The 17,056-nt window shown below is 43.4% G+C and overlaps 1 protein-coding gene across 1 annotated transcript in view; it reads left to right on the plus strand.

Annotated features, from left to right (window-relative positions):
- Nucleotides 1–475: 475 nt before the first annotated feature.
- The window catches only part of PROM1 (prominin 1), a 93,673-nt gene continuing 77,092 nt past the window's right edge, over nt 476–17,056 (plus strand). The window contains exons 1-2 of the mRNA XM_063135433.1: nt 476–547; nt 2,681–3,100. Coding sequence (XP_062991503.1) covers nt 2,878–3,100 — 223 coding nt within the window. The 5' untranslated portion in view covers nt 476–547; nt 2,681–2,877. The remainder of the gene's footprint in view (nt 548–2,680; nt 3,101–17,056) is intronic.

Genomic DNA, 17,056 nt, shown 5'->3' on the forward strand with positions numbered 1-17,056 from the left:
CCTCCCATATGTACCTGCCCGGACATTAAGATCATCCACAGGGGTCCTTCTCTGTGAGTCCCTGCCAAAGGAAATGAAGCAGGTGGCTACTAGGAGGAGGGCTTTCTCTGTTGTGGCACCCTGGCTGTGGAATGAGCTCCCCAGAAAGGTCCGCCTGGCGCCTACACTGTATTCTTTCCATCACCAGCTGAAGACCTTTTTATTTTCTCAGTATTTTAACACCTAAATTTAAACTTTGCTGTTTTAATTCTGTATTTTAATCCTATATCAATTTATGATGTGTGGTTTTATCCTGGTTGTGCTTTTTATATTGTATTTTGTATTTGGGTTTTTAGATTGTTGGATGTTTTATTATGTTCTTAATGGTTTTAATTTTTGTGAACCGCCCAGAGAGCTTCGGCTATTGGGCGATATAAAAATGTAATAAATAAATAAATATGAGAGAAAATGCTATTTTCCTTATTTTCCTTGCAGACTTATCTTGAAGGTTGGGAAACGAGAACATATAATGCGTCAAAAACTTTATCCAGGTAACTGGAGAGGCTGGGTAAGTAGAGTGTTCATATAATAAATTAAATATAATTGCTTAAACCTGAAAATTAGTATTGGGGTTAGGCAATTTGGGGGAATAGATCTTTTTCTGTGGGTAGATTCTTTTCATATGTAATGAAGTTTAAATTTCCCTTGAAAACAGTCTGGACTACAGTTATCATATGCCTGGAGGTAAGGGTCTGTCTCTTTTAGCCCTTGTACAGCTAAGTATTTGAGTGTTTAATAACATTATTATTACAATTAATAATATTAATATCGTCGTCAACAACAAAATGGGCACTTCACATAGTGAACATCTGGTTTGTGACATTGATAAATAGTTCCCAACGTGCGATGTCTTCTCTGTCCGTCACAGCCAGTCAGCGAGAGAAAACGAACGCACAGTGTCGGGAAGGGAAGGGCTGCAATGCTTCAGGGAGAGTAGAGGGCTGCTGGTTGGGGATAGGAACGAAACATTTTAACATGCAAACATTTTCACGCTGTTTCTTCCCTACCCCCTGTCAACTGCAGTGGTGGTTCTGGCAAAGCTCTCTCTGCTCCCTCAGTTGCTCACTGCTGTTTACATGCGTCTTGGCTTTTGCAGAAATGGAGCAGCTGATCAGGGCCGGCGCTACCGTTAGGCTAACTAGGCAGCCGCCTAGGGCACAGACCTCAGAGGGGCACAGTACTGACCTTTAAGGGTCACCGCTTTATACAAATGAGCTGTTTTAAGAAGAAAAAACATAATAAGTTCAAGTTTTGTGCTTTTTATTTTTTCTGCAAAACATCTGTTCTTAAAAGTCGAAGCTGGCAATTTTTTGGCGTGTGTGTGTGTGTGTGTGCAAGTAGCTCGCCTTTCCTAGGGCACAAAATAGTCTGGCACCGGCCCTGCAGCTGATAGTTGTTCTTCATATTAGTTGCCCCTTCAACCCTTCCCTCTATTGTATTGACCATTGAAAACACAGCTTTAGATCTGGAAAACATGCTTTCCATATAAGTTGTGACGGGGTTTTGAGAGAACTTGGTGAAAAAGCCTGATTGTGGCAAGAAAATTCTCTTGTTCCTGTATGACGATCGTAAGAAGTCCTGTTACTTAAAAGTGCAGAAGCCTCTCATTCTAACCTTTGGACTATTTTTAGGGTACCTCTGGATGGATCCTTCTGGTGCCAAAATATTTTAAAGATATAACTAAAATGTCTTTTGAGGGGAGAATGATATGTCAGCTTTGAAGTCTGAAAGAATGCAGCTAACCCCAGAAGTGAGATCAGTAGATAATTTTCGAAGTGAATTTTTGAGAGTAAAGAAACAGTGGCCTGCTTCAGACAACACGCTAAACCATGCTGCTTAACCATAAAATGGTTACGGGAATGCATTAACTTTAACCATTTTGTGGTTAAGCAGCATGGTTTAGCGTGTTGTCTGAACCAGGCCTATGTCAGTTGTCCTTGCCTTGGATTTGATGGATCATATGCTGAAGTGTGCAGCTGTCCACAGGTTACATTTTTAAGCTGGACCCTAAAAATATGAAGTGTGATGTGATAAAGATGTGATTGTAAATGTGGACCATGCCCTTATTAGGTAGCTATGATTGTCTGCAGTTCCTTGCTGAGTGTGTGCTTGGCAGGAAACCTGGTTTTGGCTTTGTGTAATGTGGAAATCAACCTGCTTGTACTTGGGTATGTAGTGACCGAGCGCTGTTTCTCATTTTACAATTTCTTGTGTGCAGATCCACAGTGTATTGCAATGGTTTTTGGACTATATTCCAGTGAAGCCCCACCCCAGCATATGAAAATGTTCTCACAGCACTTGTGGACACTCTTCCCCAAAAGATAGCTTGATCACCACTACTGATTTGAACCCTGTAATGCACTGTTTTAGAGAATTCTTAGGATAACTCATCCTCATTGTCCTGTTCCAAAGGCCCAGTGTTGTGAGAAAAAGTTGTGAGCCGTTTCCCCTCCCCTTTCATCGCGAACTGTTCACTTTAACAGTACATAGGCGCACAGATCTATTCTGCCGGATTAGCTTGCCAACAAGGTAGCTTGTGTTAAAATTTCACAGGAGATTGCATACATTTCACACTGTTGTTCTGCTCCCTCTTGGTGCGAGATGACACTTATTAAGCAGCTGTTTTCTCTCTTTTTTCTAGAAATGGAGCGTTAATCGAGTCCTGTGAAGAGCAGCTAAAAAGCATTTAAAAGCGAGTGAACCTTCCAGAGTAAGCAAAGGACTGAGGAGAGACTGTTCCATCTCACTTGATAGATCCACTTTCTGCTAAATGTAGATGTGCTGAAGATTTCATTCCTCCCCATCCCTTCTACCTCGTTTTATGCATTTTGGTCGGCCATGGCTGGGGAACTCTGTATACTGCTCCTTTTATTGCTCTGTGAGAGAACAATTTCCGAAGTGCAGCCTTTACACCAACCGCCTTCTGAAACTTTGGATTTTGGGTTTGTTCCTGCAAAGACCTATGATACCAGTGCGTACCACGAACCTGGAGCGATAGGGGTTTTGTTTCGAATAGTTCACGCTTTCCTCTATTTAGTGCAACCAAATTATTTTCCTCAAGGTATGTATCTGATATTAAACTCCCCCAAAATACGTTTAGTGGTGGAGACGTTGGTTTGACATGGCATGTCTGTATCACAGGCTGTCACTTTGCAGTGTGTGTGGTGGTGGTGCGGAAGGTGTTTTTTTTGAGGGATACGCATACTGTCCCAAAATATCTTCTTTGCATGACCTGGAGCTTCAATTATGTTTTGTTAAAAAAAATGTCCACAAATCAGGTGAAAAAAATTAGAAGGGAAATGCACAACACTCAATAAGTCAGCAGTTTGGAAACGGCATGCGCTGAAAACGTGAGTGGGCACAGGATAAGAGCTGTGGAGAAAAGGGCTAGTGTGGAAGCACCTGCAGTCTGTTGTAGTTTTCTTCTGGTGTAGTGTGTTTCAGACTTCCTAAAATGCAGGCATCGGGGATGGCAAGGGGGGAGGGTGGGTGAGAGAGAGCGCGCCTGGTGCCGCCGCCCGAGCGAGCAGGCAAGCGACGCTGCCAGGGCAAGGCCGGGGACAGGGAGGGGGGGCTTCGTTTTTTTAAAAAAACAGACTTACCTGGTCCGGAGTCTTCGGGCCGCACGTGGCCCCTTTAAACTTAAAAAATAAATAAATGGTGGCCGCTGCAGGGATCCCGACGTCCCTGCGCGTCCCTCGTGTGGAAGCCGGGGCAGCGCGCGCTAACGTCAGCGCGCTGTCGCCCCGCCTCCAGGCTGGCTTATCCGGCCGGGTCTAGCAAGGCCCTAAATCATGTGACACCTAAGTGTAGTGAAATTTGTTTGAACATGACATTGCTACCCTGAAACTACATTTTAAAATGCGAGTTCTAATTACTTTTACCTTGCTTTAAAATGGCAAAACACTTGTACACATCTTAAACCCTCTTGCATGGGGTTTCCAGTGATCTCCCATCTAGATCACTGACAATCAGGGGAGGGGGATCTACACTACTGCTTTAAAGCGCTTTATAACAGTTTTGACAACTGTTGGGGCCCAGGACACACTGCATATACAGGTTTCAAAACGTTTTCAAAGTGCTTTAAAGCGCTTTAAAAGCAGTAGTGTAGATCCCCCCAGGTTTTCACCTGCTTAGTTCTATCAAGGTTGTAGTATTGGGCACTTCCCAGACTGTTCAATGGGTCCAGAAGCATGAGAATCTTTTTGACTGGAATGGATTGATTTGAAGATTATTACTGATGACCAGCTGATTTTAAGGCCAGGCTAAGTGAGACAGAGTTCTGTGATCAAGTACCTCAATTACTCTTAAAAGCAGGTGCAGAGGCTAGGGGGGTTTAACGTTTTCTGCCTGACACTGTTCTCGTATTCCAAGTTTTTTTTTGTGAACCGCCCAGAGAGCTCCGGTTATTGGGCGGTATATAAATGTAATAAATAAATAAATAAATTAGTGCCCCATCCTGCTATTTAGGCTCTTATGACAAACATCTGGAGCAAACATAAATCAGAGGACCACGCAGCTGCTTTTGAGAGAAATCAAGAGATTTGCGTGGCCTGTGGTAAAAAAAATTAATATTGCTTATTTTTTCAGATTCCCTCCAAATCCCTGTTTGGGGAAAAAACTAGTGGTGGTGGTGGGAGGATAATCCCCCCCTGCCCCGGTAGCTTCAAAATTTCCTGAAGTTTTGCATTTCTGCTTTAGCCAGTTCCACTTGTGGGAGGAGCTACATGGGACCTCTCAGGCAGCCTGCAGTAGCCCACTTGCCCTTCAGCATATGACCATGGTCAGTTCACATTTGAGGCTGTTATAGAAATGGCTTTGCGGGGAAGGGCTGTACGCCCAAGTTTTGCATGCCAAAGGTCCTAGGTTTAGTGTTCAACATGTCCAGGTAAGACTGGGAAAGACTCCTGTCTCAAACCCTGCAAAGCCATTGATGTCTAACATGGTATAAGGCAGTTTCCTATATTCTTATATGACCAGTATGTTTCATGAGAGTCTTTGCGTGGTGTTGATGTTAATGTGCCCATAAATCACAAGGGTCTTAAACTGATCATATGAAACATCTGCTAGGCATGTTTTTCTCTTCTTTTAAAAGGGGCTGTGGTTAAGGCGTAGAGCTTCCAGTATAGAGTTGCCTATACTGTTAGTTTTATACTGTTAGTTTTACCCTACCCAGTGCCTGTTTACCCTACCCTGTGCCTGTTTGCTTTCTCTTCCCCTCCTTATTGTTTTATTATGGTTTTATTAGAATGTAAGCCTATGCGGCAGGGTCTTGCTATTTACTGTTTTACTCTGTACAGCACCATGTACATTGATGGTGCTATATAAATAAATAATAATAATAATAATAACTAGGCGGGGCTGCTCTAGCCAGCGGGCTCTATGGCTGCTCTGGACTGCTGATTGATATGCTCGCTATGGCTGCCATTTCATGTTTCGCATTGGTTTTTTGGAGCGAATTTTGCTCTTCTTACACTGTTGTTGTTTATTCGTTCAGTCGCTTCCGACTCTTCGTGACTTCATGGACCAGCCCACGCCAGAGCTTTCTGTCGGCCGTCGCCACCCCTAGCTCCCCCAAGGTCAAGTCTGTCACCTCCAGAATATCATCCATCCATCTTGTCCTTGGTCGGCCCCTCTTCCTTTTGCCTTCCACTTTCCCTAGCATCAGCCTCTTCTCCAGGGTATCCTGTCTTCTCATTATGTGGCCAAAGTACTTCAGTTTTGCCTTTAATACCATTCCCTCAAGTGAGCAGTCTGGCTTTATTTCCTGGAGTATGGACTGGTTTGATCTTCTTGCAGTCCAAGGCACTCTCAGAATTTTCCTCCAACACCACAGTTCAAAAGCATCTATCTTCCTTCGCTCAGCCTTCCTTATGGTCCAGCTCTCGCAGCCGTAGGTTACTACGGGGAATACCATTGCTTTAACTATGCGGACCTTTGTTGTCAGTGTGGTGTATCTGCTCTTAACTATTTTATCAAGATTTGTCATTGCTCTCCTCCCAAGAAGTAAACGTCTTCTGATTTCCTGGCTGCAGTCAGCGTCTGCAGTAATCTTTGCGCCCAGAAATACAAAGTCTGTCACTAGAGCTTTTTAAATCCCCGTTTGCAATTTCCCCATACAAAGCATCTGTTTCTCCTACGTCATTGAAGTGCCATTACACCCCTCAGGTTCTGATGGCTGTGGTGGTACTGCCTGATAACGCAGCTAGCGCAGCTGTCCTGTAAGGCTTCCGCCTCCCCTGTGATGACTGTAGAGGTGTAGCAGGCATGGCGATGCAGAAAGCAAAACTGGGTGATGCATGCTTGTAATTGATGATTTCATTGGTGCCTGCTCTAAAATGACGGCCGTAACTGCCAGGACTCCTAATGCTAGGGCTGCTGGGATACAGGGTGCATCAGTTGGAGGAATCAGGTCCTCCACGAACCACTTTGGGGTTAAGGAAAACTTAACCACAGAAGGGTTAAAAGCGTTGGCTGTAAGCATTCCGCATGTGGTTAGCATTAACCACAGCTGAGCATGGTTAAGCTAACCACAAAGCCCTGACTGTCATCTGAACGGGGCCAATATATGGATTTCTGTGATTTTATTTTTATATATTTAAAAGGTTTCTGTACTGCTGTTCATGTAAAATGTCACAGATGCAGCTCTTTCCTTCATATTTTTCTTTTATAATACAAGAGTCCAGGAAGGTTGTAAATATTATAGGAAGACCAGGTGTGATGAGACTGCTGTGTTTGAGTTGAAAAAGATCCATGTTTAGATATCATGAAATTTATGAAATCCAAGAGCTAGCAGACCTGAGCCCACTTTCTTGGTATCAATACTTACAGGTATCTGTGCTAAATTTGACAGAAATTTAACTGGAATTTGACACAAATTTAGGTTCCCGATAAAAAAGAAGCTTCATATAAATTCTTGACTATGTAGTATTTAATGCCAGATTGGCTAAGTACTTCTTCACACAGCGCATAGTTAAGCTATAGAATTCACAGGATGTAGTGATGGCCACCAATTTGGATGGCTTTAAAAGGGGGTTGAATAAATTCCTGGAAGAGAAGGCCATCAATGGCTACTAGTCATAATGGCTATGTGCTATCTCCAGTATCAGAGGCAGTAAGCCTATATACGCCAGTTGCTGGGGAACATGGGTGGGAGACTGCTGTTGCACCATGTCCTGCCTGTGGGTCCCTGGTCGACAGCTGTTTGGCCACTGTGTGAAGAGAATGCTGGACTAGATGGACCCTTGGTCTGATCCAGCATCAGGGCTCTTCTTATGTACTTATGTGTTGAAAGTGCTGTGGGATGTGTTTGATCACCCAAGAAAATCGATAGGTTTGTGGGGAGGTAGAAGACCACATTAAAAAAAATGTTACAAAATACCTTTTTAATCCAATGGCTGTAGTACTCAACTATTTTGAATCTGGGGCAATCCCTTGTATTAGAAAAGACCTATTTACTAATAGCTGACAAGGCACACATTACAAAAGAATAGGAATTTGGGAGTGCTCCAGAGATTTAGGGATGGTATGAAAAGTGATAATAAGATTTCCTCCCAATTAATTGGGATGGCCTTTCCCTGTTGATTGGGGAAAGACCATCCTTTCTGATGTTCACACACTCCTCAAAATCCCTATGCAAGAACATGGAAAAACTTAGGTCCATTTCTGTCTACTAATTAGCAATGTTTCTCCCACAAAACTCAGGTTGTATTGTTTTTCCTAATATTATAGCAATTTAGAAAATCCCTTTTAAAGTTTTATTCTTTTTTCATTTATTCTTTTGGGATCTGTCAAGGAAAAACATGCAAATAATGCAGTTACAAATAAAGTTTCAAAAGTATTACTATTTCCAAGGTAGATAATAAACATAAAAAAACACAGAAATCATAACAGAATATTACAATGGAAGAATTGTAAGTTGCACTGTGAAACTGATTTAACAGGCTGGGACAGATAAAAATATATCTGCCTGGGGCTGAAAAGAGGAGTGTCATCACCAGGCAAGCATCCCTGGGGAGAACATCCCGAAGAATGGGGCACTACAATTGAGACTGCCTTCTCCCTGGTTGCTGTCAGCTTTGCCTCCGAAACTGGTGGCTCCCAGAGGAGGGCCTCCAATGATGAGCAGGGAGGGAGTAGAATCATAGAATCGTAGAATAGCAGAGTTGGAAGGGTCCTACAAGGCCATCTAGTCCAACTCCCTGCTCAATGCAGGAATCCACCCTAAAGCATCCCTGACAGATGGTTGTCCAGCTGCCTCTTGAATGCCTCTAGTGTGGGAGAGCCCACAACCTCCCTAGGTAACTGATTCCACCGTCGCACTGCTCTAACAGTCAGGAAGTTTTTCCTGATGTCCAGCCGGAATCTGGCTTCCTTTAACTTGAGCCCGTTATTCTGTGTCCTGCACTCTGGGAGGATCAAGAAGAGATCCTGGCCCTCCTCTGTGTGACAACCTTTTAAGTATTTGAAGAGTGCTATCATGTCTCCCCTCAATCTTTTCTTCTCCAGGCTAAACATGCCCAGTTCTTTCAGTCTCTCTTCATAGGGCTTTGTTTCTAGACCCCTTATCATCCTGGTTGCCCTCCTCTGAACACGCTCCAGCTTGTCTGCATCCTTCTTGAATTGTGGAGCCCAGAACTGGATGCAGTAATCTAGATGAGGCCTAACCAGGGCCGAATAGAGAGGAACCAGTACCTCACGTGATTTGGAAGCTATACTTCTATTAATGCAGCCCAAAATAGCATTTGCCTTTCTTGCAGCCATATCGCACTGTTGGCTCATATTCAGCTTGCGATCTACAACAATTCCAAGATCTTTCTCGTTTGTAGTATTGCTGAGCCAAGTATCCCCCATCTTGTAACTGTGCATTTGGTTTCTATTCCCTAAATGTAGAACTTGGCTTTTATCCCTATTAAATTTCATTCTGTTGTTTTTAGCCCAGTACTCCAGCCTATCAAGATCACTTTGAAGTTTGTTTCTGTCTTCCAGGGTATTAGCTATCCCACCCAATTTTGTGTCATCTGCAAATTTGATCAGTGTTCCCTGCACCTCCTCGTCCAAATCATTAATAAATATGTTGAAGAGCACTGGGCCCAGGACTGAGCCCTGCGGTACCCCACTCGTTGCCTCTCCCCAGTTTGAGAAGGTTCCAATTATAAGTACTCTTTGAGTCCGATTCTGTAGCCAACTGTGAATCCACCTAATAGTTGTTCCATCTAGCCCACTTTTAGCTAGTTTGTTAATCAGAATGTCATGTGGTACTTTGTCAAAAGCTTTGCTGAAGTCAAGATATATGACTTCAGCAAAGATATATGTCACACAGAGGAGGGCCAGGATCTCTTCTTGATCCTCCCAGAGTGCAGGACACGGAATAACGGGCTCAAGTTAAAGGAAGCCAGATTCCGGCTGGACATCAGGAAAAACTTCCTGACTGTTAGAGCAGTGCAACAATGGAATCAGCTACCTAGGGAGGTTGTGGGCTCTCCCACACTAGAGGCATTCAAGAGGCAGCTGGACAACCATCTGTCAGGGATGCTTTAGGGTGGATTCCTGCATTGAGCAGGGGGTTGGACTCGATGGCCTTGTAGGCCCCTTCCAACTCTGCTATTCTATGATTCTATGATTCTATGACGTCCACAGCATTCCCACAGTCCACAAGGGAGGTTATCCTATCAAAAAATGAGATCAAATTAGTCTGACAGGATGTGTCCCTGACAAATCCATGTTGGCTTCTAGTAATCACTGCATTGATTTCAAGGTGTTTACAGATTGACTTCTTTATAATCTGCTCCAGAATTTTCCCAGGGATGGATGTCAGACTGACTGGTCTGTAGTTCCCAGGTTCCTCCTTTTTGCCCTTTTTGAAGATAGGGACAACGTTAGCCCTCCTCCAGTCGTTCGGCACCTTACCCATCTTCCATGATTTTGCAAAGATAATAGACAAAGGTTCTGAGAGTTCTTCTGCTAGCTCCTTCATTACTCTAGGATGCAGTTCATCGGGCCCTGGAGATTTGAACTCATTCAAGGAAATTAGGTGTTCTTTGACCATTTGTTTATCAATCTCAAACTGCAATCCTGCCCCCTCAACTTCTGCTTCACTTTTTCCAGTTGGGTCATAGACCCGCTTTTGGGAAAAGACCGAGGCAAAGTAGAAATTGAGCACTTCAGCCTTTTCTTTGTCGTCTGTTATCAATTTGCCATCCTCATTAATCAGTTGAACCACCATTTCTTTCCTCTGTCTTTTACTACTCATGTATCTGAAGAAAGCCTTTTTATTGCTTTTAGCATCCCTCGCTAATCTCAGCTCATTCACAGCTTTAGCCTTCCTGACGCCATTTCGGCACTTCTGCGCCACTTGTCTGTACTCTTCTTTTGTAGCCTGGCCTTCCTTCCACTTCCTATATGTATCCTTTTTTGTTTTCAGGTCATCTCTAAGCTTTTTGTGGAGCCACATTGGTTTCCTCTGTTGTCTTCTATCTTTTCTCCTTGTTGGAATTGTTTGTAACTGTGCCTTTAAAATTTCCTTTTTTAAATACTCCCACCCATCCTGCACTCATTTTCTCTTTAGGCTCCCTTGCCACGGGACCTTACTTATTAAAATCAGCTTTCCTAAAATCCAGAGTCTGTGTATGGGTACGCTCAACTTTTGTCTCCTTCATAATCAAGAATTCAAGTATGACGTGGTCACTTTCCCCCAGAGTTCCCGTAACTGCCACTTTATCCACTAAGTCATCCCTATTGGTCAATAACAAGTCAAGGATTGCCGATCCTCTAGTTCCTTCCTCCACTTTCTGTAGGAGAAAGTTATCACCCATACATGTCAGGAATTTCTTGGAAGGGCCACTTTTGGCAGTATTGGTCTCCCAACAGATATCAGGGTAATTGAAGTCCCCCATCACTACTACATCACACTTCCTTGAAACACTGGCAATTTGTTTCTCAAAAGTTTCGTCCTCGTCTTCTCCTTGATTGGGTGGTCGGTAGTAGACTCCGATTATCATATTCTTTTTATTCCTTGCCCCATTTATTTTAATCCAGATGCTCTTGACGGGGCTCCCAGTCTCATCCGCCTGTATTTCTGTGCAGGGATAGGTATTTTTAACATATAGTGCAACTCCACCTCTCTTTCTATTTCTTCTGTTCTTTTTGAACAAGTTATATCCTTCAATTGCTATATTCCAGTCATGGGAGTCATCCCACCAAGTTTCAGTTATGTCCAAGCTTGGCTCTGGTCATGGCTACGGCTGGCATAGAATCATAGAAAAGTAGAATTGGAAGGGGCCTACAAGGCCATAGAGTCCAACCCCCTGCTCAATGCAGGAATCCACCCTAAAGCATCCCCGACAGATGGTTGTCCAGCTGCCTCTTGAAGGCCTCTAGGGTGGGAGAGCCCACAACCTCCCTAGGTAACTGATTCCACCGTCGCACTGCTCTAACAGTCAGGAAGTTTTTCCTGATGTCCAGCCGGAATCTGGCTTCCTTTAACTTGAGCCCGTTATTCCATGTCCTGCACTCTGGGAGGATCGAGAAGAGATCCTTGCTCTCCTCTGTGTGACAACCTTTTAAGTATTTGAAGAGTGCTATCATGTCTCCCCTCAATCTTCTATTCTCCAGGCTAAACATGCCCAGTTCTTCCAGTCTCTCTTCATGCATTGCCCTGGAGGTTTCATGGGTGGCGGTCCAACCCTTGAGCTGAAAAAGTCTTTGGAATAGGTACTCTGATCTCAAGCTGCAAACTGCACGGCACCTTTTACAGTCAAGCACCAGCATATTGAATTGCTCTTAGAAATAGATCTGTGGCCAGTGAAGCTGTTTAAGAACCAGCCAGCTATTTTCCAGCAGCTGCTCCGTTACCAGCCCTATCCACTGTTTTTTTTAAAGTGTTAAGCAGCTGTTCCCTGTTTGTTCTTCTGCTTAGAAGAAACTTGTCTAGGCTGCTTTGTCTTCCTGGGGAATGTGTTGCTGGAGCCCCAGGTTTGCATCTTGAATAAAACATTATAAAGGGTAGATTAACTTGCCATCTTGATTAGTTCCTTGAGATGCTAAAATTTAGTAAATTTATACTAGGTTTTGCAGTTTCTTCCTTCTTTGCTTTTATGAGTAATCCAATTAATCATTTTGACTGCTGTGAATAAGAGAAGAGCTCAATAAATATAGATCTGAGACTGTAGTATGAAAGTGGTAACTACTGGATATTGAGCTTGCTGCTAATTCAGTAAATTCTGTGCCTAATGAGGTGTTTGTGTGTAAGGAAAGAAAGTAATGAATGAGGATTGGAGCTAGTCAACGCTCTGATGTAAACTTCCTTGACATATTTTAACATATCTTTGCCTTTTCTGGGTAGCTACTGGAGAACTCAGTGGCTTCTGCTCCCTCCCCAACAAATGGATCATGTGGATTTGAGTAATACCACTTAATTAGCTAATCTGTAATCTCTCTTGCCATATGTTGCTCTGTTTCCCGTTCTCTGTGTTAGACACACAGAAGTTTTTTTAGATGGCTTTCCTAAAAAAGTTTGAAATTTAGCTAGGTTTGAGCAAAGTGATAGTGGCCTGTTTATTGCCCAAGTCCCCAAAACATAACTCAAACCTAAGGCCCTGATCCAGAGAATTGACAATATCAGAGGACCTGCCACTGTGCTTAAGGCAAGTGATGTTTAATGTAAGCCGGCTTCCCCAGGGTGACATGAAAGGGGAACAATCTGGGATTCTGCATGCATTACTAGGTTGCAAAGTATGGTCCCTTGGGGCCTTTATTTTAGTCTTTTGTTGCAAGACTTGAGCCTCGGGTGGCGCAGAGCGGTAAAGCAGCAGTTTCTGCAGCTGAAACTCTCCCCAAGGCCTGAGTTCGATCCCAGCAGAAGCTGGTTCCAGGCAGCCGGCTTGGGTTGACTCAGCCTCCCATCCTCCCGAGGTCGGTAAAATGAGTACCGTTAGCTGGGGGAAAGGTAATAATGGCCGGGGAAGGCAACGGCAAACCACCCTACTATAAGGCCTGCCAAGAAAACGTCAGCGAAAGCAGGCGTCCCTCCAAGCGTCAGTAATGACTCAGTGCTTGCACGAGAGGTTCCTTTCCTTTCCTCCTGCAAGACTTAGTTCTGCTTATTTATATTTTGCTTTTCTATTAAAATAATGATCAAAGCAGCTTTCAATTAAGTAAAACAATACAGCATTAAAAGGGAAGAACAAAAGCAAGACGTCAGTAATACAACATCAAGTTGCTTTGTGTGTCTGTGCTTAAAATATTTGGTTGTCGGCCACTTATAACTTCATGTCAACAAACATGTCAACCTGTATAAATTATGCAGCTTGAATAAATTTGCCTAATTCAAGGGTGCTCCCCCCCTGTTTTGGGTATATATTGTGGCTCCTTCAACAGAAATATGTAGCGTGTCGAATGGCCAATTTAATGCATTTTTTAAAAAAAGGATCTACAGAGATCCAGGAAATTACATGCCGCTTAGCTTAACATCTGTCTATGGTAAATTGCTTGAAAGCATTATTAAAGATAAAATTAGTAAGCATATAGAAGGACAAGTCTTGCTGAAAATAAATCAACATGGTTTCCGTAAATTAAGTGATATTTCACTAACCTTTTAGAATTCTTTGAGAGTGTCAATAAACATGTGGATGGGGTGATCCAGTAGACATCGTTTACTTGAACTTTATTTGTTCTGAACCCCATCTTTTTAGCAAAAACAAGCACTCTAGGCAGCTTACAGGCAAAACTAAAAATGAATAAAATAATTAACTATTAAAACACACTGAAACCTAGCAATTTACAGAATAAAAAATAAAATAAAAACCAGCACCCATCTGTCATACTTACAATCCAAAAGCTTTCTTGAATAAAATGGAAGGACAGCAAAGAAGGAGTGAACATAGTCTCCTTTGGGATTTCCACAGCTTGGGAGCAACCACTAAAAAGGCCCTTTCTTGGGTTGCCACCAAATGCGCCTCTGGAGGCAGTGGTCTTAAAAGAAGTGCCTCTCCAGAAGATCTTAAGCAGGCAAACTTGTATGGGAGAAGGCAGTCCCAAGCCACATATGGCTTTATCAATCATAACCAGCATTTCGATTTCTGCCGACAATCAGGCAGGTAGCCAGTGAAGCTGTAATAACAAGGGAGTCACATTCTCCCTGTAACCCGTCCCAGTCAACAGTCTGGTGCAGCATTCTGGACCAGCTGAAGTTTCTGAACCGTTTTCACAGTTAGGCCCACATAGAGCATGTTACAGTAGTCTCAACGGGGTGTAGCATATGCATACGTGATTGATTGGCCAGATCTCCCTTGTTATCTATAAGTTTCTGATGGTTTTTTAAAATGTTGTATACTTTTTAATGTTTACTATTTTTAACTGTTGTAAACCACCCAGAGAGCTTCGGCTGTGGGGCGGTATATAAATGTAATAAGTAAATCTAAAACGTTAAGCATAGTATCAGTGCTGTGTGGCCTGGTGTGGAGAGGAGTCTGTCTCAGCAGGAGTGTGGCTGGAAGGGGGTGGGCATACTTGGCGCATGGAGCTCCTTATGCTGAGTTAAACTAGGCACCTCATTTCTGTGTTTGCTCTTTGCAGTCCATGGTTTTCGTTCGCAGAACTTGTTGTCATCATTGCTTAAAATAGCACTTGCTGTTTTAATACTGTTATATACTCTATTGGTATACAAGGGACTTTGCAGAGCAACATAAGTGAATAAACAAATTCTTGACCAGGGGAGCTTATAGTGTTGTTATGGATAAGAAACTGCAAAGGTTTCAGGTCCTTGGTAAGTACTTGGGGGGGTGGGGTAGATCAACAGGCAGTGAACAAGAAGGCCAATGTAAGGCTAGCCAGTGTCTGGGGCAGATGGGGAATCCTCTCATAGAGGCTTTTGGGGTGGGAGGAAAGTAAATTTCAGTGGTGGGAGGAGAATGACTTTAGGGGGAAACCTGGATTTAGGAAGGTGCACCCCTCCCCTGGTCGCTGGTGGTGGTCCTGATCTTGATGAAGGTCTTGCATGCTTACTTCAGCTGCATGCTAAGTATACAATGTAGCATCTCGTTTAGCCCTTGTTTTCTTGCGTTATAACTTAATGTTTGACAGTGTCCTTCTAAAATCTGTAGCTTACATATTTGCAGTGCTGCTTGGCTAGTTTTTGGATTTTTACACGTATATGGTAATTGAGCAATTGATAGATTGATCTAGTCTTACTGTGTTAAAGCAGTGGTTTTCAATCTGTGTCCCAGGGAACCACAGGGTTGTTCAGAAGCATATTGGAGCTACTCAAAAAGATCAGTAATGGCGGACAAGCTGGATATGATGGGAGTTGCAGTCCAACACATCTGCAGGGCACCAGGGTGGAGAAGGCAGCTTGAGATGGTGCACTTAGTTCACATGTGGTGCCTGTAGGCCTGTAAGCCATGTAATCGGTGCGCCCTGGAACACGACTTGATTTCTGCATTATGCTGGATTTCCACAGAAGCCACGCAGGGGTTCTCTTAAATTAGAAGGCTTGAAAGCCACTCTGATAAACATTAATGCAGGTTGATAAATGGCTAATTTCAGAAAGTGTCAAGGGAAAGAGCCTCATTACAACCAGCGGTAACTGAACATCAAGCGAATTGTAGCTTTCCTGAGGACACAGGCTGGGATTTTTGAAAGGGTTGTGCACATCATGAATTAAATATTCTAATTTAATAACTTCAGGAAGGGAGGTACTTTAACCAGCTTGTAGGGGAAAATCAGGCATGGATTCAAAGCATGTAATCAATTATCTCTGTAAAATACTTTGACGGATATGTGCAGTGGTAGAATGAAATTGTGGTGAGGTCTGTCTTCGGATACAGGTGTTGTTTTCTGGCGAGCTACCTGAAGATCTGGACACCCTCAAAGTTCCTCCCAATGCAGCGTTTCTCAGGCCGTGTCTAGACCTCCCGGTGTTCCGGGAGGGAGGTGGGAGGATCTCGCGATTTTATGATTATGAGATCCCCCCTTTCAGTCCACACATGGCCGCACGACATCCTGGGTATCGCGCCCGTTGTGGCAGCCATTTATATCACCTCCCGTCCCGTTCCTGATGAGCTCCGTGCCTGGTTCCCGGCTCCTCGCATTTACTCGTGAGGAGCTGGGACAAACAGAGATGGCTGCCCACTTGTCCTGCAGTCTTGGGATCATCCCAGGAACACGGGAAAAAGTGGAGAAAAAGCATTTAGGGCAATATCCCTACAGGGGATCGACGATCCCGGGGCGATCCCCAGGATATCGCCCCATGTAGACATGCCCTCTGTGGCAGTATGGAGTGACTAGGGGATTATGGACCACTGCAATGAGTGTGCGTGTGTATGTATGCATGTGGACATACATGTGAATAATTTTACTAGTGGTTCTAAGTGTGAGAATTGACAGTCCTTAGTTCAAAGCTTACCAAAGTCATTCATGACCTCTTTCGATAGCCGTAGGTCACCTGATTCCTGGTTGCCATTTCCCTTACCATTATCTAGGGTTGACACACCAGTCAAGTGACCAATCAATTGGACACCTGTTGAGTATTGTCAAATACTTCATGAAGCTATGCATGGGTGGAAACTTACCTTCTTTGTTTATTTTTTTTATTATGGTGTCATTTATTTTCAAGAGCAGGAGTGAGGGCTCCTTGCCTGCTAGTCCAAGTGGCATAACAGTGCTTCTCTTAGTGGCTACCTTTTACAGTTGTTGGCATCTCCAAACTGCACATCGTGGCCCCTTCATATCTTTTCACTCAAATCCTTGAGCTCGACCACTCTTCATCTGCCAAATATCTCCCGTTCCTTTAAACAATCCCACCTTTGCTGCCCCTCATGCCTAGAACTGCTTTCTAGACCACTTAATTCCACATCTTTTCCTTCTAATCCCTCTTCAAAGTAGTTTTCCTGTAAAACATTTGGCAAAACTCTTTAGTTCTCACCTCCTACAGAAAATGAGCTAAGCACATGTAACCATACTTGCGCATATTTTTCATGTGTTTTATTTATTAAACATATGTTGCTTTTCTTGTACAATA

The sequence above is a fragment of the Elgaria multicarinata genome, chromosome 10 (genome assembly GCF_023053635.1).
Source record: "Elgaria multicarinata webbii isolate HBS135686 ecotype San Diego chromosome 10, rElgMul1.1.pri, whole genome shotgun sequence".
In the NCBI taxonomy this organism is placed as follows: Eukaryota; Metazoa; Chordata; class Lepidosauria; order Squamata; family Anguidae; genus Elgaria; species Elgaria multicarinata.